This window comes from Dipodomys merriami, unplaced genomic scaffold, assembly GCF_024711535.1.
Source record: "Dipodomys merriami isolate MVZ:Mamm:240054 unplaced genomic scaffold, mDipMer1.0.p SCAF_71, whole genome shotgun sequence".
NCBI lineage: Eukaryota > Metazoa > Chordata > Mammalia > Rodentia > Heteromyidae > Dipodomys > Dipodomys merriami.
This window is the reverse complement of record NW_027206302.1, coordinates 1,417,022-1,430,319: the sequence shown is the minus strand read 5'-3', so window position 1 is coordinate 1,430,319 and position 13,298 is coordinate 1,417,022. Positions and strand designations below refer to the sequence as shown.

Here is a 13,298-nt window from a genome sequence, read left to right as displayed (position 1 = left end):
CTCAAGGGAAGCAAGGGGGAATCAGCTTGAGGGCTGTTCTCCAAGGAGCATAGCTAGCTTTGCTCTTGGGCCATGGCTCCAAGCTGGCCTTGTTCTAGTGATTATTGAACAGGAGGTCCATAAGCTGTCCTGGCCAGGGGCTGGAGATGAAAGCAACCAGGCTGAGTCAAGAAAAAACTTTATTATCCTCCAAGCCTCCCACTCTTTTCTCCAAGGAATTTCACCTGAAATTTGGATTGAACAACAGGCGGAGGATGAAAGGGGGTCCTTCATCTTTCTTGCATACCATCCAGCTCTCTTCTGCATCTTCTCTTGAACCTGTTAGCCATAATGGTTGAGGATAGAAGCTGGAGGTAAAGCTGGTACCAGGAAGGTAGGATGAGGGCCTATTTTCCTCATCACACTTCCACAAATAGAACCTGTTGCTCCCCTGTGTCCCCCTGTCTAGCCTGGTGCTCCCTCTTTCAATGACCTGCCTTCCTATGAATCCTTTCCTGTCTAGACTGGTTCTGGACAGTTGGAAGACAGGTTCTCAGGTGGCCTTAATCTTCATAGTGCAGCCCTCTAGTTATCTCATCCTTCATAACTAAGTACAATAGAGGTTCCATCTCTGGACCATCTTATCACTGGGGGTCTGGCCCTTGGACAGTTTTATCCTGAGATCCAGGCTACCATGTTCCAGCCCTGCCAAGGTCCCATCCAGATTCATCTGGGTTGTTTGAGAGGCTTGTCCTCTGTAGTCTGGCTCTTTGGCAGTATTTCACTTTGTGGTTTGACCTTCTGGGAGACTTGTCCTTGATATCTGGATCCTGACAGGCTACAGGCAGCTGTGTCCTGGCCTTCTTGGAACAGGGGCTCCTAGATTTGAGGCCCCTGAGGGTCTGATCCTCCAGGAGCTTCATCTGCTGCAGACAGAGTTCTTCAAAGGCCTATCCACCATGGTCTGGCCCTTGGGCAAACCTGTTCCCTCTATCCTGGCTGGCTGGTGGTATACAAACTGTGGTCTAGCCCTCCTACAGCTGTCACCATTAGCCCCAGCAGTGGTTTTGCTTTCAGTGATCTGACTTTCTGAGGATTTATGGGACTGTGATTTATCCCTCTTGCAGGAGTCATAGTCCAGCTCTCTCATGGTCCTGTTTCTGTAGGGTGGGTCCTCCAGCAGGGAGCTTGATTGTGACCAGACCTCCTCACAGGCTTGTTGTCCCTGGTGTGGACACAGGCTGGGCTTGTCTCTGTTCTGGTCTGTTTCTGGGGATCTCAGTGTTTGTTTAAGAATTAGGTACTGTTGGGAGAAAACAGATACTGCATCATGCAAGCCTGTTTGGGCATAGCAAAAGGCCTCTCCCAAACCCCACCCGTGGCCCATTCAGAAAAGAGTTCCAAGTTCATGTCTACCTCCTTTCGGCTGTTGATGGCCTGTTGTAGCCACAACAGTTCCATAGCCAAGTGGCTTTGGTGGTACTGGAGTTCCTGGAGCTCATACTGGCTATGGGACAGTCCTGGACCTGTGGTTTCTTTGAAGAAGGGGGGAAAAATTCATTAATTATTCGAGGTGTAGACACTAGGAATAGGTTTATCCATGGATTCTGGCAACCCTTTGCTCCCTACCCAACCCAATGTCTTTTCCCCAACCAGGGGTAGGGAGGGAGTAACAGAGGAAGGAAGGAGGGAGAAAGCTTGTTTAGTAGATTCCTTTCATTTTTCAGATGGGAAGCTAAGGCCTTTCTTTCTCAGAGAGGATCAGGGGTTTCCCTGAGCTAAGCAGACTGGTACCTGGGTTCTCCATCCTGGAGATGGAGGTATCTCTGGTTTTCTCTTGGCCAGGTTTTCTGGCTTTCTTGCTCTGCTCAGCCAGAAGCCAGAGACTGTCATCTCTGCAGGGAAGAGTTCCTGGGTCTGATGAATTCTCTCTTGGCTTCTTCAGCATCATCTCCTCCCACATGGCCCTTTTCTCAGATTCTTTACATGGGAGGTGTCTCCATAGTTCCTGCTCTGGATTTTGCACCCTCTCTTTTGCTTTCCAGGAGCGATGAGATTTTGCCTTTTAAGAAATCAGAGAGGTCTGAGAGTCCAAGAGCTAAGTCTCTGTGCATAATGGGGGCATGATCAAGCAAAGAAGTGAGCAGAATTCAGGACTCGGGTGTGAGGCGAGTCTGCTGCCTTTTGCAGTGAGAAGCCTATCATCAGCAAGAGTGGCCTCCAACACTCCCTTGCATCCCCTACCACATGCTCCTTCCCCTCACTTGCCCTCCTGGGATGTGCACTACCTCTGGGAGAAACCGGGGCCTGGGGATCCAGCCCGCAGTCCACTGAAGTGTGCCCAGGTCGCCCTCGATCTCTTGCACAACCGCCTCATACTCAGCTCGCAGGTTCTGGAACTGCTGCCGGACTAAGAAGCCCCGGATGCAGGCCTGAGGTGGAAACCGAAGGAAAGAAGGCCTCATCACTTTAGGAAAGGGGCATTTGGGGGATTTTCCTGGAGTCATGCCAGGGCCTGCAAGAAGGGCCACGGTCACCGAAGATGGGGGACAGCGTGCGCAGGACTCTGGGAGTTCAAGGGAGGAGACCGGACTGGACCTCCTCCTCTCTTCAAGTCCTTCCGTGCGGACCCTGCCCAGGCACGAGCGAGGGGCCGCTGGGGGAAACCTGGGAGGCGGCGCGCGCCAGCCTCTCCAGAGGCTGGCACGCGGAGAGGGGACTGAGCGTGACGGCCTCATCTAGCAGGGAAGTCCGAGACCCCAGTGCACTCCTACACCCCGCCCGCCTCGAACCTGTAACAACGACACCCTCCGAAGTAACAGTTCCCGGTCCATGCTTACGCCAACGGCCCCACGGTACGCCGGGCGCCTGCGCAGGGGAGGCGGCGGCGGCGCTCTTGAGCATGCGCAGACACAGGCCCCGCCCCCCGCGTCGCGGGCAGCCTTCCGCTAGTCCCGGCTCTCCTCTGCTCCCCTGTGTGGTTCCGGGGCGACACCGACCCCACGTCCCAGCCTGAGCCGGGCCTCCAGACCCTGCGTGGCCCTCAGAGGCTTCTCGGCGAGAAGAGGCGTGAAGAGGGCAAGGAGGACATGGAGCCGCTTGCTTTCTTTTTGGTTTAATTCCATCCAGCGCCCCCCACCTCCATAGCACCTGGGGGTCTGAGGAACAGCTCCGAGTTGGTAAAGTCACAGTTTAAAGGGAAGGTGAAGGAGGCGTCTGGCCTGGGTCCGACGCCTACGCAGCGGGCTGCTCCTCGGGCTCGGCATTCTCGGCCAGGTGCAGCTTCTGTCTGTGTCGGTCAAGGAGGGTGATGCTTTGACTCTGCCTGACCTCCTGCTCCCGTCCGGCACAGCCAGGCCCAGGCCCTCGGTGGGCTGCGCGTGCGGGCCCGTTTGCCTGTGTGTGTGTGTGTGTGTGTGTGTGTGTGTGTGTGTGTGTCCGTTTGCCTGTGTGTGTGTGTGTGTGTGTCCGTTTGCCTGTGTGTGTGTGTGTGTGCGCGCGCGCTCAGGCATGCACACATGAGCTCTACCACCAAGCTCAACCCAGCTGCACCCCCAGTCTACCCAGCCTGCCCTTCTTCTTAAGTCCCTCACCCCGCCTCTTTTCATCCAGCTCATGCAGGGCCATTGAGCTAGATTTGCTGAGCCCGCACTGGAGAAAGGGGGAGAGAGGGAGGGAGGGAAGGAAGGGGGGAGAGAGAGAGAGAGAGAGAGAGAGAGTGTGTGTGTGTGTTTGTGTGTGTGTGTGGGCGCCCATTTCTTACAAGACCAAATAAAGTAGTCTAGATTACTAAATTAATAAATTGTTCAATGCTACCAGGATAGGAGGACACCAAACAGGCTTCCTAATATATTGGTATCATCTAGTACTACAAAGCCTGTGCCATTGGCTCATGTCAGTAATCCTAACTAGGAAATTTGAGCAGCCAGAAGTGGAGTAGAGTGCTAGTCTTGAGCAAAAATATCTTAGGGAGGGGCTGGGAAGGTAGCTCAGCGGTAGAGTGCATGCCTTGCAAGCATGAGGCCCTGGGTTCGATTCCTCAGCACCATATAAACAGAAAAAGCCGGAAGGGGTGCTGTGGCTCCAGTGGTAGAGCACTAGCCTTGAGCTGAAGAGCTGAGGGACAGCGCCCAGGCCCAGAGTTCAGGCCCCATGACCGGCAAAAAAAAAAAAAAAAATCTTAGGGATAGTGCCCAGGCACAAAGTTCAAGCCCCAGGATTGGTACACCAAATACACACACACACACACACACACACACATATATATACACACACACATATATCTATATATATATATATCTATATATATTTTAAGTCAGTGGTGAGGCTTGAACTCAGGTCTGAACACTGTCCCTGAGCTTTTTTTTTTCTTTTTTCTTTTTTTGTCAGTCATGGGGCTTGAACTCGGCTTGGGTGCTGTCTGTGTGCTCTTCAGCTCAAGGTGAGCGCTCTACCGCTTGACCCACAGCACCACTTCTGGTTTTCCAGTGGTTTATTGGAGATAAGAGTCTCATGGAGTTTCCTGCCTGGGCTGGCTTTGAACTGTGATCCTCAGATCTCAGCCTCCTGAGTGGCTAGGATTACAGGCGTGAGTCACCGGCACCCAGCTTCCTTGAGCTTTTTTGCTCAAGGCTAATGCTCTACCACTTTGAGCCACAGCTCCACTTCTGCTTTTCTGGTGGTTAATTGAAGAGCAGAGTCTCACGCACTTTCTTGCCTGGGCTGGCTTTGGACTGTGATCCTCAGATCTCAGCCTCCAGAGTAGCTAGGATTACAGAGCTGAGCCACCAGTGCCTGGCAAATTAAAGATTTTGATCAGTAGGTAAAACATATTCCCTACATCCTCTTTTCTCCTAGTATTTGGGACATTCTATGCTGATCTCTTTGGGTGGGGGTGGTCTGTGGCTATTGCTGAGCAGTAAGACTGCTGCTTATGTGTGGTTGAATACTCCTGAGCAAGGTAGAGAAACTGACCTCATCTCCTCCCTCATCCTTGCCCCAAGGGGGAAATGTACACACATAAAGACTCAAAGGATACATAGAATTACTAAGATCTTCCAGCTATCAACAAAAAGAAAAAAGAAAAAGTGTTCTGTTAGGAGAGAGACCAGAACAAACCCAGATGCTCTTCCACCTCTTCTGGTGGAAGTTGTGGGCCCCAACTTTCTTGGATCCATGGGGCTAGGAAGGTGGCTCAGTGGTAGAGTGCTTGCCTTGCATGCATGAGGCCCTGGGTTCGATTCCTCAGCACCACATAAGCAAAAAGAAGCCGGAAGTGGCGCTGTGGCTCAAGTGGTAGAGCGCTAGCTTTGAGTTGAAGAGCTGAGGGACAGCGCCCAGGCCCAGAGTTCAGACCCCCATGACTGGACCCCCCCCCCAAAAAAAAAAAAAAACCCACCAACTTTCTTGGATCCATATACCCTCACCTTTTTACCAGGAACTTGGAATGGCCTTGGAAAGATGTACCTCCCCCATCTGTAGGGCCCCAGGATACAAAGCACCCAATTTTATGACCTACATTGCTAAGCAGCTGGTCCAAGTTTCTATCAGCCATCGTCTTCTTCTGCTCCTCAGGCAACCCCTCAGTGACCCCATCCTCTTCTTCATCATCTTCCTCCTCACCACACACATCCAGGCTGAAATGTAGCCGGGCCAGCTTCTCCTGCATTTCTCGAACATGCTCCAGTTGCTCGAAGGAGCATTCCTTCCCTGAACAGTCAGTGTATAAGCCTTGGTAGCCAGCCTAGGGTGCTGGCCCCAACCATACCTCAGAGACCAGAGCTCCAGCCCCATTCTCATCCCCTCTCTGCCCAGCCCCAGGGCTCACCAAAGGCCTGCAGTCGTCCAGAATGGAAATCATTGAGTAAGTTCAGCAGTCCCCCTTCCATCTCATAGACATCTGTCACCTCAGTCAGGAAAGAATGCTGCAGGGGCGTTCCTGCTGAGCCAGCCCCTCCTCCAGCCAGCACAGGCCGGCATTTCTCCTTGCCCACTCTAGGTAGGATGGACATGACCATTATCACAAGGTGCAGTGCAGTCTGGTATCCCTGGATCTCTGGTATCCCTGGTATTCCTTCAGCTACTCAGGAGGCTGAGAGCTGAAGATCACTGTTTGAAGCTAGCTAGGGTAGGAAAGTCCATAGGACTTTTAGCTCTAACCAGAAAAGGGCAGAAGTAGCTGGGTGCCCGTGGCTCATGCCTGTAATCCTAATTACTCAGGAGGCTGAGATCTAAGGATCATGGTTCAAAGCCAGCCCAGGCAGGCAGGAAACTCCATGAGACTCATCTCCAATTAACCACCAGAAAACCGGAAGTGGCACTGTAGTTCAAGTAGTAGAGCGCTTGCCTAGGACAGTGCCTAGACCCAGAGTTCAAGACACATGACAAAGAACAAAAAAAGCCAGAGTGAAGATGTGGTTTAAGTAGTAGAGTGCCAACTTGGAGTGAAAAAGCTAAGGGACAGCACTCAGGCTTTGAGTTCAAGCCCCAACTGGCACAAGAAACAAAAAAAGTTATTGTTCTGCCCTTGCTCTTGGCACCAGGATTGGTAGAGGGAAAGGAATAAGTAAAATGGGAGAAGGTAAGAAGTGCAAAAGAAGTATGTTTTGTGGGCTGGGTATGTGACCTAGTGGTAGAGTGCTTGCCTAGCATGCATGAAGCTCTGGGTTCGATTCCTTGGTACCACATACACAGAAAAAGCCAGAAGAGGTGCTGTTAAGTGTTAGAGTGCTAGCCTTGAGCAAAAGAAGCTCAGGCCCCAAGTTCAGTCCCTAGGACTAGAGGGAAAAAAAGTGTCTGTTTTGGCTGGGAATGTGACTTAGTGGTAGAGTGCTTGCTTAGTCTGCATGAAGCTCTGGGTTTGACTCCTCAGTACCACATAAAGGGGAAAAGCTGGAAGTGGTGCTATGGCTCAAGTGGTAGAGTGCTAGCCTTGAGCAAAAGAAGCTCAGGGACAGTGCCCAGGCCCTGAGTTCAAGCCCCAGGACTAGAGAAAAGAAAAAGAAAGAGAAAGAAAGACAAGAAAGAAAGAGAGAAATAGAAAGAAACAAGCAAAGAAAGAAAGAAGCTGGGTGCCGGTGGCTCATGCCTGTAATCCTAGCTATTCAGGAAGCTGAGATCTGAGGACTGCAGTTCAAAGCCAGCCCGGGCAGGAAACTCTGTGTGAGTCTTGTCTCTAATAAACCATTAGAAAACTGGAAGTGGCACTGTAGCTCAAGTGGTAGAGCGCTTGCCTTGAGCTGAAGAGTGCAGGGACAGAGTTCAAGCTCCACGACAGACCAAAAAGAAAGAAAGAAAAAGAAAGTCTGTTTTGCAGGGCACCAGTGTCTCATTCCTGTAATCCTAGTTACTCAGGAGGCTGAGACCTGGAGGACTGGAGTTCAAAGCTAGCTTGACCAGAAAGATCCATGAGATGCCATCTACAAAATAACCAGTAAAAAGCTAGACTGGAGATGTGGCAGGAGTGATGGAATACTAGCCATAAGTAAGCCAAGCAAGTTCCAGGCCCTTAGTTTAAACTCCAGTACTGTCAAAAACAAGGAAGAGGATGGGAGTGGGGCGGGGGGAGAAATAGCAAGAGAGAGGAGAGAGAAAGTCTGTTTTCTAGTAATAGCACACTCAGAGTCAAGCCACAGGGGACTGTGCTTCTCAGAGAGCTTCGCTTATCCTCCTGTGACTGGATGAGTCACTTGTTCACTTGTTCTTGGTTTTCAGTGAATTTGGAGATAGCTGCTCCTTTATTGCTGTCAAAGCTGTCTTGCTCTCTTAAAAAAAAACTTTCTCTCTTCTCCAGTAGCCTTTTCTACTGTTCTTGCCACGTTACCCTGGGTTTCAGCTATGTCCCACTCACTGAGTACCTACTCTCAGCAAGTGCTCTATAATTTCTTCCGTGCCTCCAGCCCTGCTTTTTTTGTTTGTTTGGGATTTTTTTTCTTTTTTTTTTTTTTTGGGGGTCCGGTTGTGGGGCTTGAACTCTGGGCCTGGGCACTGTCCCTCAGCTCTTCAGCTCAAGGCTAGCACTCTACCACTTGCGCCACAGCGCCACTTCCGGCTTTTTTCTTATGTGGTGCTGAGGAATCGAACCCAGGGCCTTGAGCATGCAAGGCAAGTGCTCTACCACTGAGCCACCTTCCCAGCCCCTGTTTGGGATTTTTTTAATAATTAGTTTATTGTTATTAGAGAGGTGATATACAAAGGGATTTTAGTCACATGACTCAGATAATAAGTAAATTTTCTTTTGTACAGTGTCATCTGTTCTCTTACTCTCTCCCTCCCATCTCCACCCATGAGTTATATAGTCCACTTTCATCAGTGTCCAGTGAGCTCCACTGCTACACTTTCTCACCCTTTTTCCCTCAAGTTTTTGTAACCCCCCCTACCCTCCCGAAGATATACATGTGAATATATCATACATAAAGAGAGAATAGAATCATCAAAAAGTAAAAATGAGGGGCTGTGAAGGTGGCTCAGTGGTAGAGTGCTTGCCTCACATGCGTGAGGCCCTGGGTTCGATTCCTATGCACTACATAAACAGAAAAAGCCGGAATTGGCGCTGTGACTCAAGTGGTAGAGTGCTAGCCTTGAGCTGAAGAGCTCAGGGACAGCACCCAGGCCCAGAGTTCAAACCCTATGACCGACAAAAAAATAAAAATAAAAATTAGCTGGGCACCAGGGCTCAAGCCTGTAATCCTTGCTACTCAGGAGGCTGATCTCGGAATCATGGTTTGAAGGGGGGATAGAAAAGTCCAAGAGTCTTTTTTTTTTGGTCCATCGTGGGGCTTGAACTCTGGGCTTGGGTGCTGTCCCTCAGCTCAAGGCTAGTACTCTACCACTTGAGCCACAGCACCCACTTCCGGCTTTTTCTGTTTATGTGGTGCTGAGGAATTGAACCCAGGGCCTCATGCATGGGAGACAAGCACTCTACTACTGAGCCACCTTCCCAGCCTGAGACTCTTATCTCTAATAAACTACTCAGAAAAAGAAGTGGCACTGTGGCTATACAATAGCCTTGAACAAAAGAAAAGCTCAAGGACAGAACCCAGCCCAGAGTTCAAGCCCCAGGACAGTTCAAAAACAAAAAATAATAATAAAATAAATGAAACAATATAAAACAAAAGAGAGATCACTTGTTTCCATTATTGTTTCATATATATATATATATATATACATATATATGTTATTTTATATAAACATAGAGGCACATAGCATTGTGCCTTTGTGTTTCTCTCCAAAGAGTATCCTCTTTTGGTTTCATAGTGTGTGAGTCTCTAGAATCCTGTATAATTTTTCATATCCCAGTGTATATTTTAGATCTAATTTCCACATATCAGAGAGGACATGTGCTGTGTGTGCTGTCTGTCTCTCTGAGCTTGGCTTACCTCATGTAATGTGATTTTTTTTTTTTTCTGTTGGTTGTGGGGCTTGCTTTCAGGGCCTGGATGCTGTCTCTAAGCTCTTTCGCTCAAGGCTAGCACTATTCCACTTTGAGCCATAGCTCCACTTCTAGTTTTTGAGTAGTTTATTGGGGATAATAGTCTCACAGGGACTTTTCTGTCTGGGCTAGCTTTGAACCTTGATCCTCAGATCTCAGCTTCCTGAGTAGCTAGGATTATAGGTGTGAACCACCAATGGCTGGCCTAGAACATTCTTTTCAGTGTGACCAGCAGGCTCATCTGACTTTCCCGGGAGTAGCAGGGTGCTCACTCCCTCTCCCAGGCACAGCCTCACATTGTGTACAATAAGTGGCCTACTTGGCCTTTTTCCCTTGCACTAGAGCATAAGCATTCATCCTGAGTGCTCAGAGATCCACTGGAGCCAGCTCAGAGATGGTAGCAATCCTTGCTTAATACCTAAAGGCTGAAACACCTCCACTTTCCCACCTTCCTCCTTCTAATGTTGAGGTCTTTCCCTCCTTCCCTTCTGTACCTACCTCTTGAACTTGGCCCGCTGCTTCGGGGATGGCAGATGAGGGAGTCCTAGAGCCAAGGAGCCGCTGTGGCTGGTGGGCACGGGGACCCTCCTTAATGTGCCTGGAGCCTGGGCTGGCTGGGTTAGACAGGGCTTGGGACTTCGTTTCTTCTTTTTGTCATCCATTGGGTGCTGGGCCTCTGGCCTGAGAAGGGAGCAACCTCTCTGAGATAGTGAAGGCCCAAGTTGTCCCTTTACACAGCAACCTCAGAGCTGCAAAGGAAGGACCCTGGTACTAAGATGTGTCCTCTCAAAACTGTCCCTTTGTCTGGGTAGGGCCAGGCAGCCAGGCCTATTTGCTGGGATCAGGGATATGCATCTGAAGGACCATCCAAGGTCCACCTGAAGCCTGGTTCTGCTGAAAGGGCTAGCCAGCCACAGTTAGCCAGGTGCTGCTGGGGTTCCCTGCCCTGGAGGCTCCAACACAGGAAGAGGCAGGGTGGATACTAGCGGGCAGGTGCTTAGCTGAGGCTTAGGGGTCCCCTGACTAGGCCCACTGTTTATCAACTGCTTCAGCCCATATGATGCTGTCCAGCACTGTCATGACCTAGGTGAGGGTGCTGGCTCCTGGGAAGGGCACAGTATCAGGCAATAACCACCAGGGTGGGCACAGGGGCAGGCTCCTTGTGGGCCTCCCATTAGAAACCAACATCCTTTGTATTTCATCCCACACCTACCTGCCAGTGCCAGGAATCCTCAGAAGTTCCTTGGGACAACTTAAGTCCCTTTACCTTTTCCAGACAGAAAGTCCCTGGAGTGGGTGGGCAGGCAGCCCGTGGCCTGAGCCTCCAACAATAGCTGGGCCTGTGACTGGCCCAGCTTAGGCAGCTTCCTGTTTAGCCCCAGCTCCCAGCCTCTGGTCTGCTGGGGTCCTCTCCAGGAGCCTCATTCCAGATTGCTGTCCCCAAGCCCCATCACACTCTGGGACAGTGTCTAGCCATTTAAAGCAGACACATGGCTGGCTGGCACCCAATGGGTGGGTCCAGAGCATGGTGGAAAGGGATAGGGGCACATCTTCTGTTGCTGCCTAAAGCAGCCATGACCCAGTGATGGATTTGACAGAACTGGAGCAGGAATCCCTGGCTTCCTCCCCCCGCAGCAAGCACCCAAGGTTTCTCCTACTCAATCTCCCAAGTCAAGCTTCCAAACAAACGCCCAGCTCCAGAGCCAGAGTCAGGCCCAGAGAGAGCATTGCCCACCCCCCCTTGGGACAACTGACCTGATGGTTTGGGGTCTGCAGATGCAGTGTACAAGCTCCCTCCGCTGGGCCGCTGCACTTCCCGGGACAGGAGCCTGTGGCAGCTTAGCCGACCGGAGGTAATTTGCATTTAAAGAGAAAGTGGCCTTCTTTGAGGCTGGGGATGGAGCGATCCTACATTTAGTAAGCTTTTCTTCTCACCCACCTTAAATCCGGCCAGAATTTGGGTGACCCTGTTAGTCATGTGATACAGATTTAAAATATTTTCCTTTTTCCATCAGTTTTGGAGGGAAGGTGGAGTCCTTTACAAAATGGTGGTGGCGTCGTCAGGAAAGGGGGGAGGGGAAAGGAGAGGAAAGAAGGTGGGGGGAGATTATGCATCAGAATGCAAACACACAGAAAGCATAAACAATAACAGCCAGGAAAACAAAACAAAAAAATGAAACAAAACAAGCAAAGATTAACCAGGTAACCAGATCCCCTACTAAGCATTTGATGTACATTTAATCCTCATTACAACCCTGAATTACAATTATCATTGTTCATTAAGTCATTACTGAATAGTATTGTCACCTATGAATTTCTGCTGAGAGCCAGAACCCCTCTTCACCCCTAGCCCTAGGAAATGGGGAAGACCACTAGGTTTCCTGGCCGGATTCCAGCACCCAGGAGGGAAACCTGAGCTCCAGCAGGTAGCTGCCAGTGCAGTGCGGGCACCACCTGTGAGGCTGGATCAATGGGACAGCTATTTAAAGACCTGGCAGAGGCTCCTGCTGTCCCCAAGAGTAGCTTCTGATATCTCAAGAGTCTCATCCTTAGCCAGGCTACTCAGAAGGCTCAAATGAACTGGCCCTGAGCAAGTCACACAGACACTCATGTTCCTTTCTCAATGGGCAGGAGCAGTTTTCCTGGGCTGGACCTCTGGATCCAAGGGGTGCCGCTTGGTTGCAGGTACCTTATTCAGGGGAAGGTGTGGGGGTGGAGGGCATTGTTACAAGGATGGACAACAGGATGTCTCTTTGCTTAAATGCTATAGTTGTACCAGGGCTCCTTCAACTCAGTGACAGAAGGTCCAGAAATATTCCTGGGGTTCTCATAATCAGCCGCTTCCTTGGGGAGCCCAAAGTCTTTCCAGAGCTGCTGCTTGTTTTGGACGCTCCCTGAATTTAGTCAGCTGCTCTTTATCTGTTCTAAGAGAATCTTAAAATTTTTTTTCTTACTGATGCTGGGACTTGAACTCAGGGTCTTTTGCTCTCACTTGGCTGGTCCTCTACCACTTGAGCCACACCTGTAGTATTCTTCTCTGTGGGTTGTGGAGCTAGAACACAGAGCCTAGATGCTGTCCTGAGCTTTTTTGCTCAAGGCTAGCACTCTACCACTTTGAACCACAGTGTAACTTCCAGACTTTTGATGGTTAGAGATAGGAGTCTCTCATGGACTTTCCTGCCCAGGTTGGCTTTGAACTGTGGTCCTCAGATCCCAGCTGCCTGAGTAGTTAGGATTACAGCTGTGAGTCACCAGAACCAGGCTTATGACTGTTCGGTGGTCATTAGTGTAATTTGTATACTCAGGCTGGCTCTAACTTGAATCTCAGATCTGCATCCTGAGTAGTTAGGATTGTAGGTATGAAGCACTGGCACTTGACTCCTCCAGAGGATTTTTTTCCTTTTGTCAGTTATGGGGCTTGAACTCTGGGCCTAGGCGCTATCCCTGGGCTCTTTTTTTTTGGGGGGGGGGTCCGGTCGTGGGGCCTGAACTCTGGGCCTGGGTGCTGTCCTTTAGCTCTTCAGCTCAAGGCTAGCGCTCTACCACTTGAGCCACAGCACCACTTCCAGCTTTTTTCTTTTTGCTTATGTGGTGCTGGGGAATCAAACCCAGGGCCTCAGGCATGCGAGGCAAGCGCTCTACCACTGAGCCACCTTCCCAGCCCTATCCCTGGGCTCTTCAACTCAAGGCAAAACACTTTACCACTTGAGCCGTGGTGCCACTTGCGGTTTTCTGGTGGCTAGTTGGAGAGTCTCACACTTTCCTGAGCTGGCTTTGAACCAAGATCCTGAGATCTCAGCCTCCTGTAGCTAGGTTTACAGGTGTGAGCCACTGGCACTCAGTCAGAGGGTCTTTTATTGGAACCAATGTGGCCAGCACAGGTATAATG

At 50.4% G+C, this 13,298-nt stretch overlaps 2 protein-coding genes across 4 annotated transcripts; both read right to left on the bottom strand.

The window, feature by feature from the left end:
• Positions 1 to 162: 162 nt before the first annotated feature.
• On the bottom strand, positions 163 to 2,929 carry Iqcc (IQ motif containing C). Its single transcript, XM_070009004.1, is given in 8 exon segments — positions 163 to 621; positions 623 to 712; positions 714 to 997; positions 1,000 to 1,282; positions 1,396 to 1,514; positions 1,774 to 2,041; positions 2,244 to 2,411; positions 2,772 to 2,929. Coding segments are annotated over 8 exon segments (1,302 nt in total). The 5' UTR covers positions 2,814 to 2,929; the 3' UTR covers positions 163 to 573.
• Positions 2,930 to 2,993: 64 nt separating this feature from the next.
• On the bottom strand, positions 2,994 to 11,462 carry Ccdc28b (coiled-coil domain containing 28B). Of its 3 annotated transcripts, none has more exons than XM_070009007.1 (6): positions 11,349 to 11,462; positions 9,908 to 10,090; positions 5,807 to 5,973; positions 5,498 to 5,688; positions 5,018 to 5,040; positions 2,994 to 3,268 (listed from the first exon to the last, which is right to left on the bottom strand). In XM_070009007.1, the coding sequence occupies exons 2-6, from the start codon at positions 10,069 to 10,071 to the stop codon at positions 3,214 to 3,216; spliced, it is 600 nt and encodes a 199-aa protein (XP_069865108.1). In that variant the 5' UTR covers positions 10,072 to 10,090; positions 11,349 to 11,462; the 3' UTR covers positions 2,994 to 3,213. The 3 variants fall into 3 exon arrangements, with proteins under 3 accessions (XP_069865108.1, XP_069865107.1, XP_069865106.1); XM_070009006.1 differs by lacking the exon at positions 11,349 to 11,462 and adding an exon at positions 11,165 to 11,270 and having other exon boundaries at positions 2,995 to 3,268; positions 9,908 to 10,158; XM_070009005.1 differs by lacking the exon at positions 11,349 to 11,462 and adding an exon at positions 11,165 to 11,271 and having other exon boundaries at positions 2,996 to 3,268.
• Between the last annotated feature and the right edge of the window lie 1,836 nt (positions 11,463 to 13,298).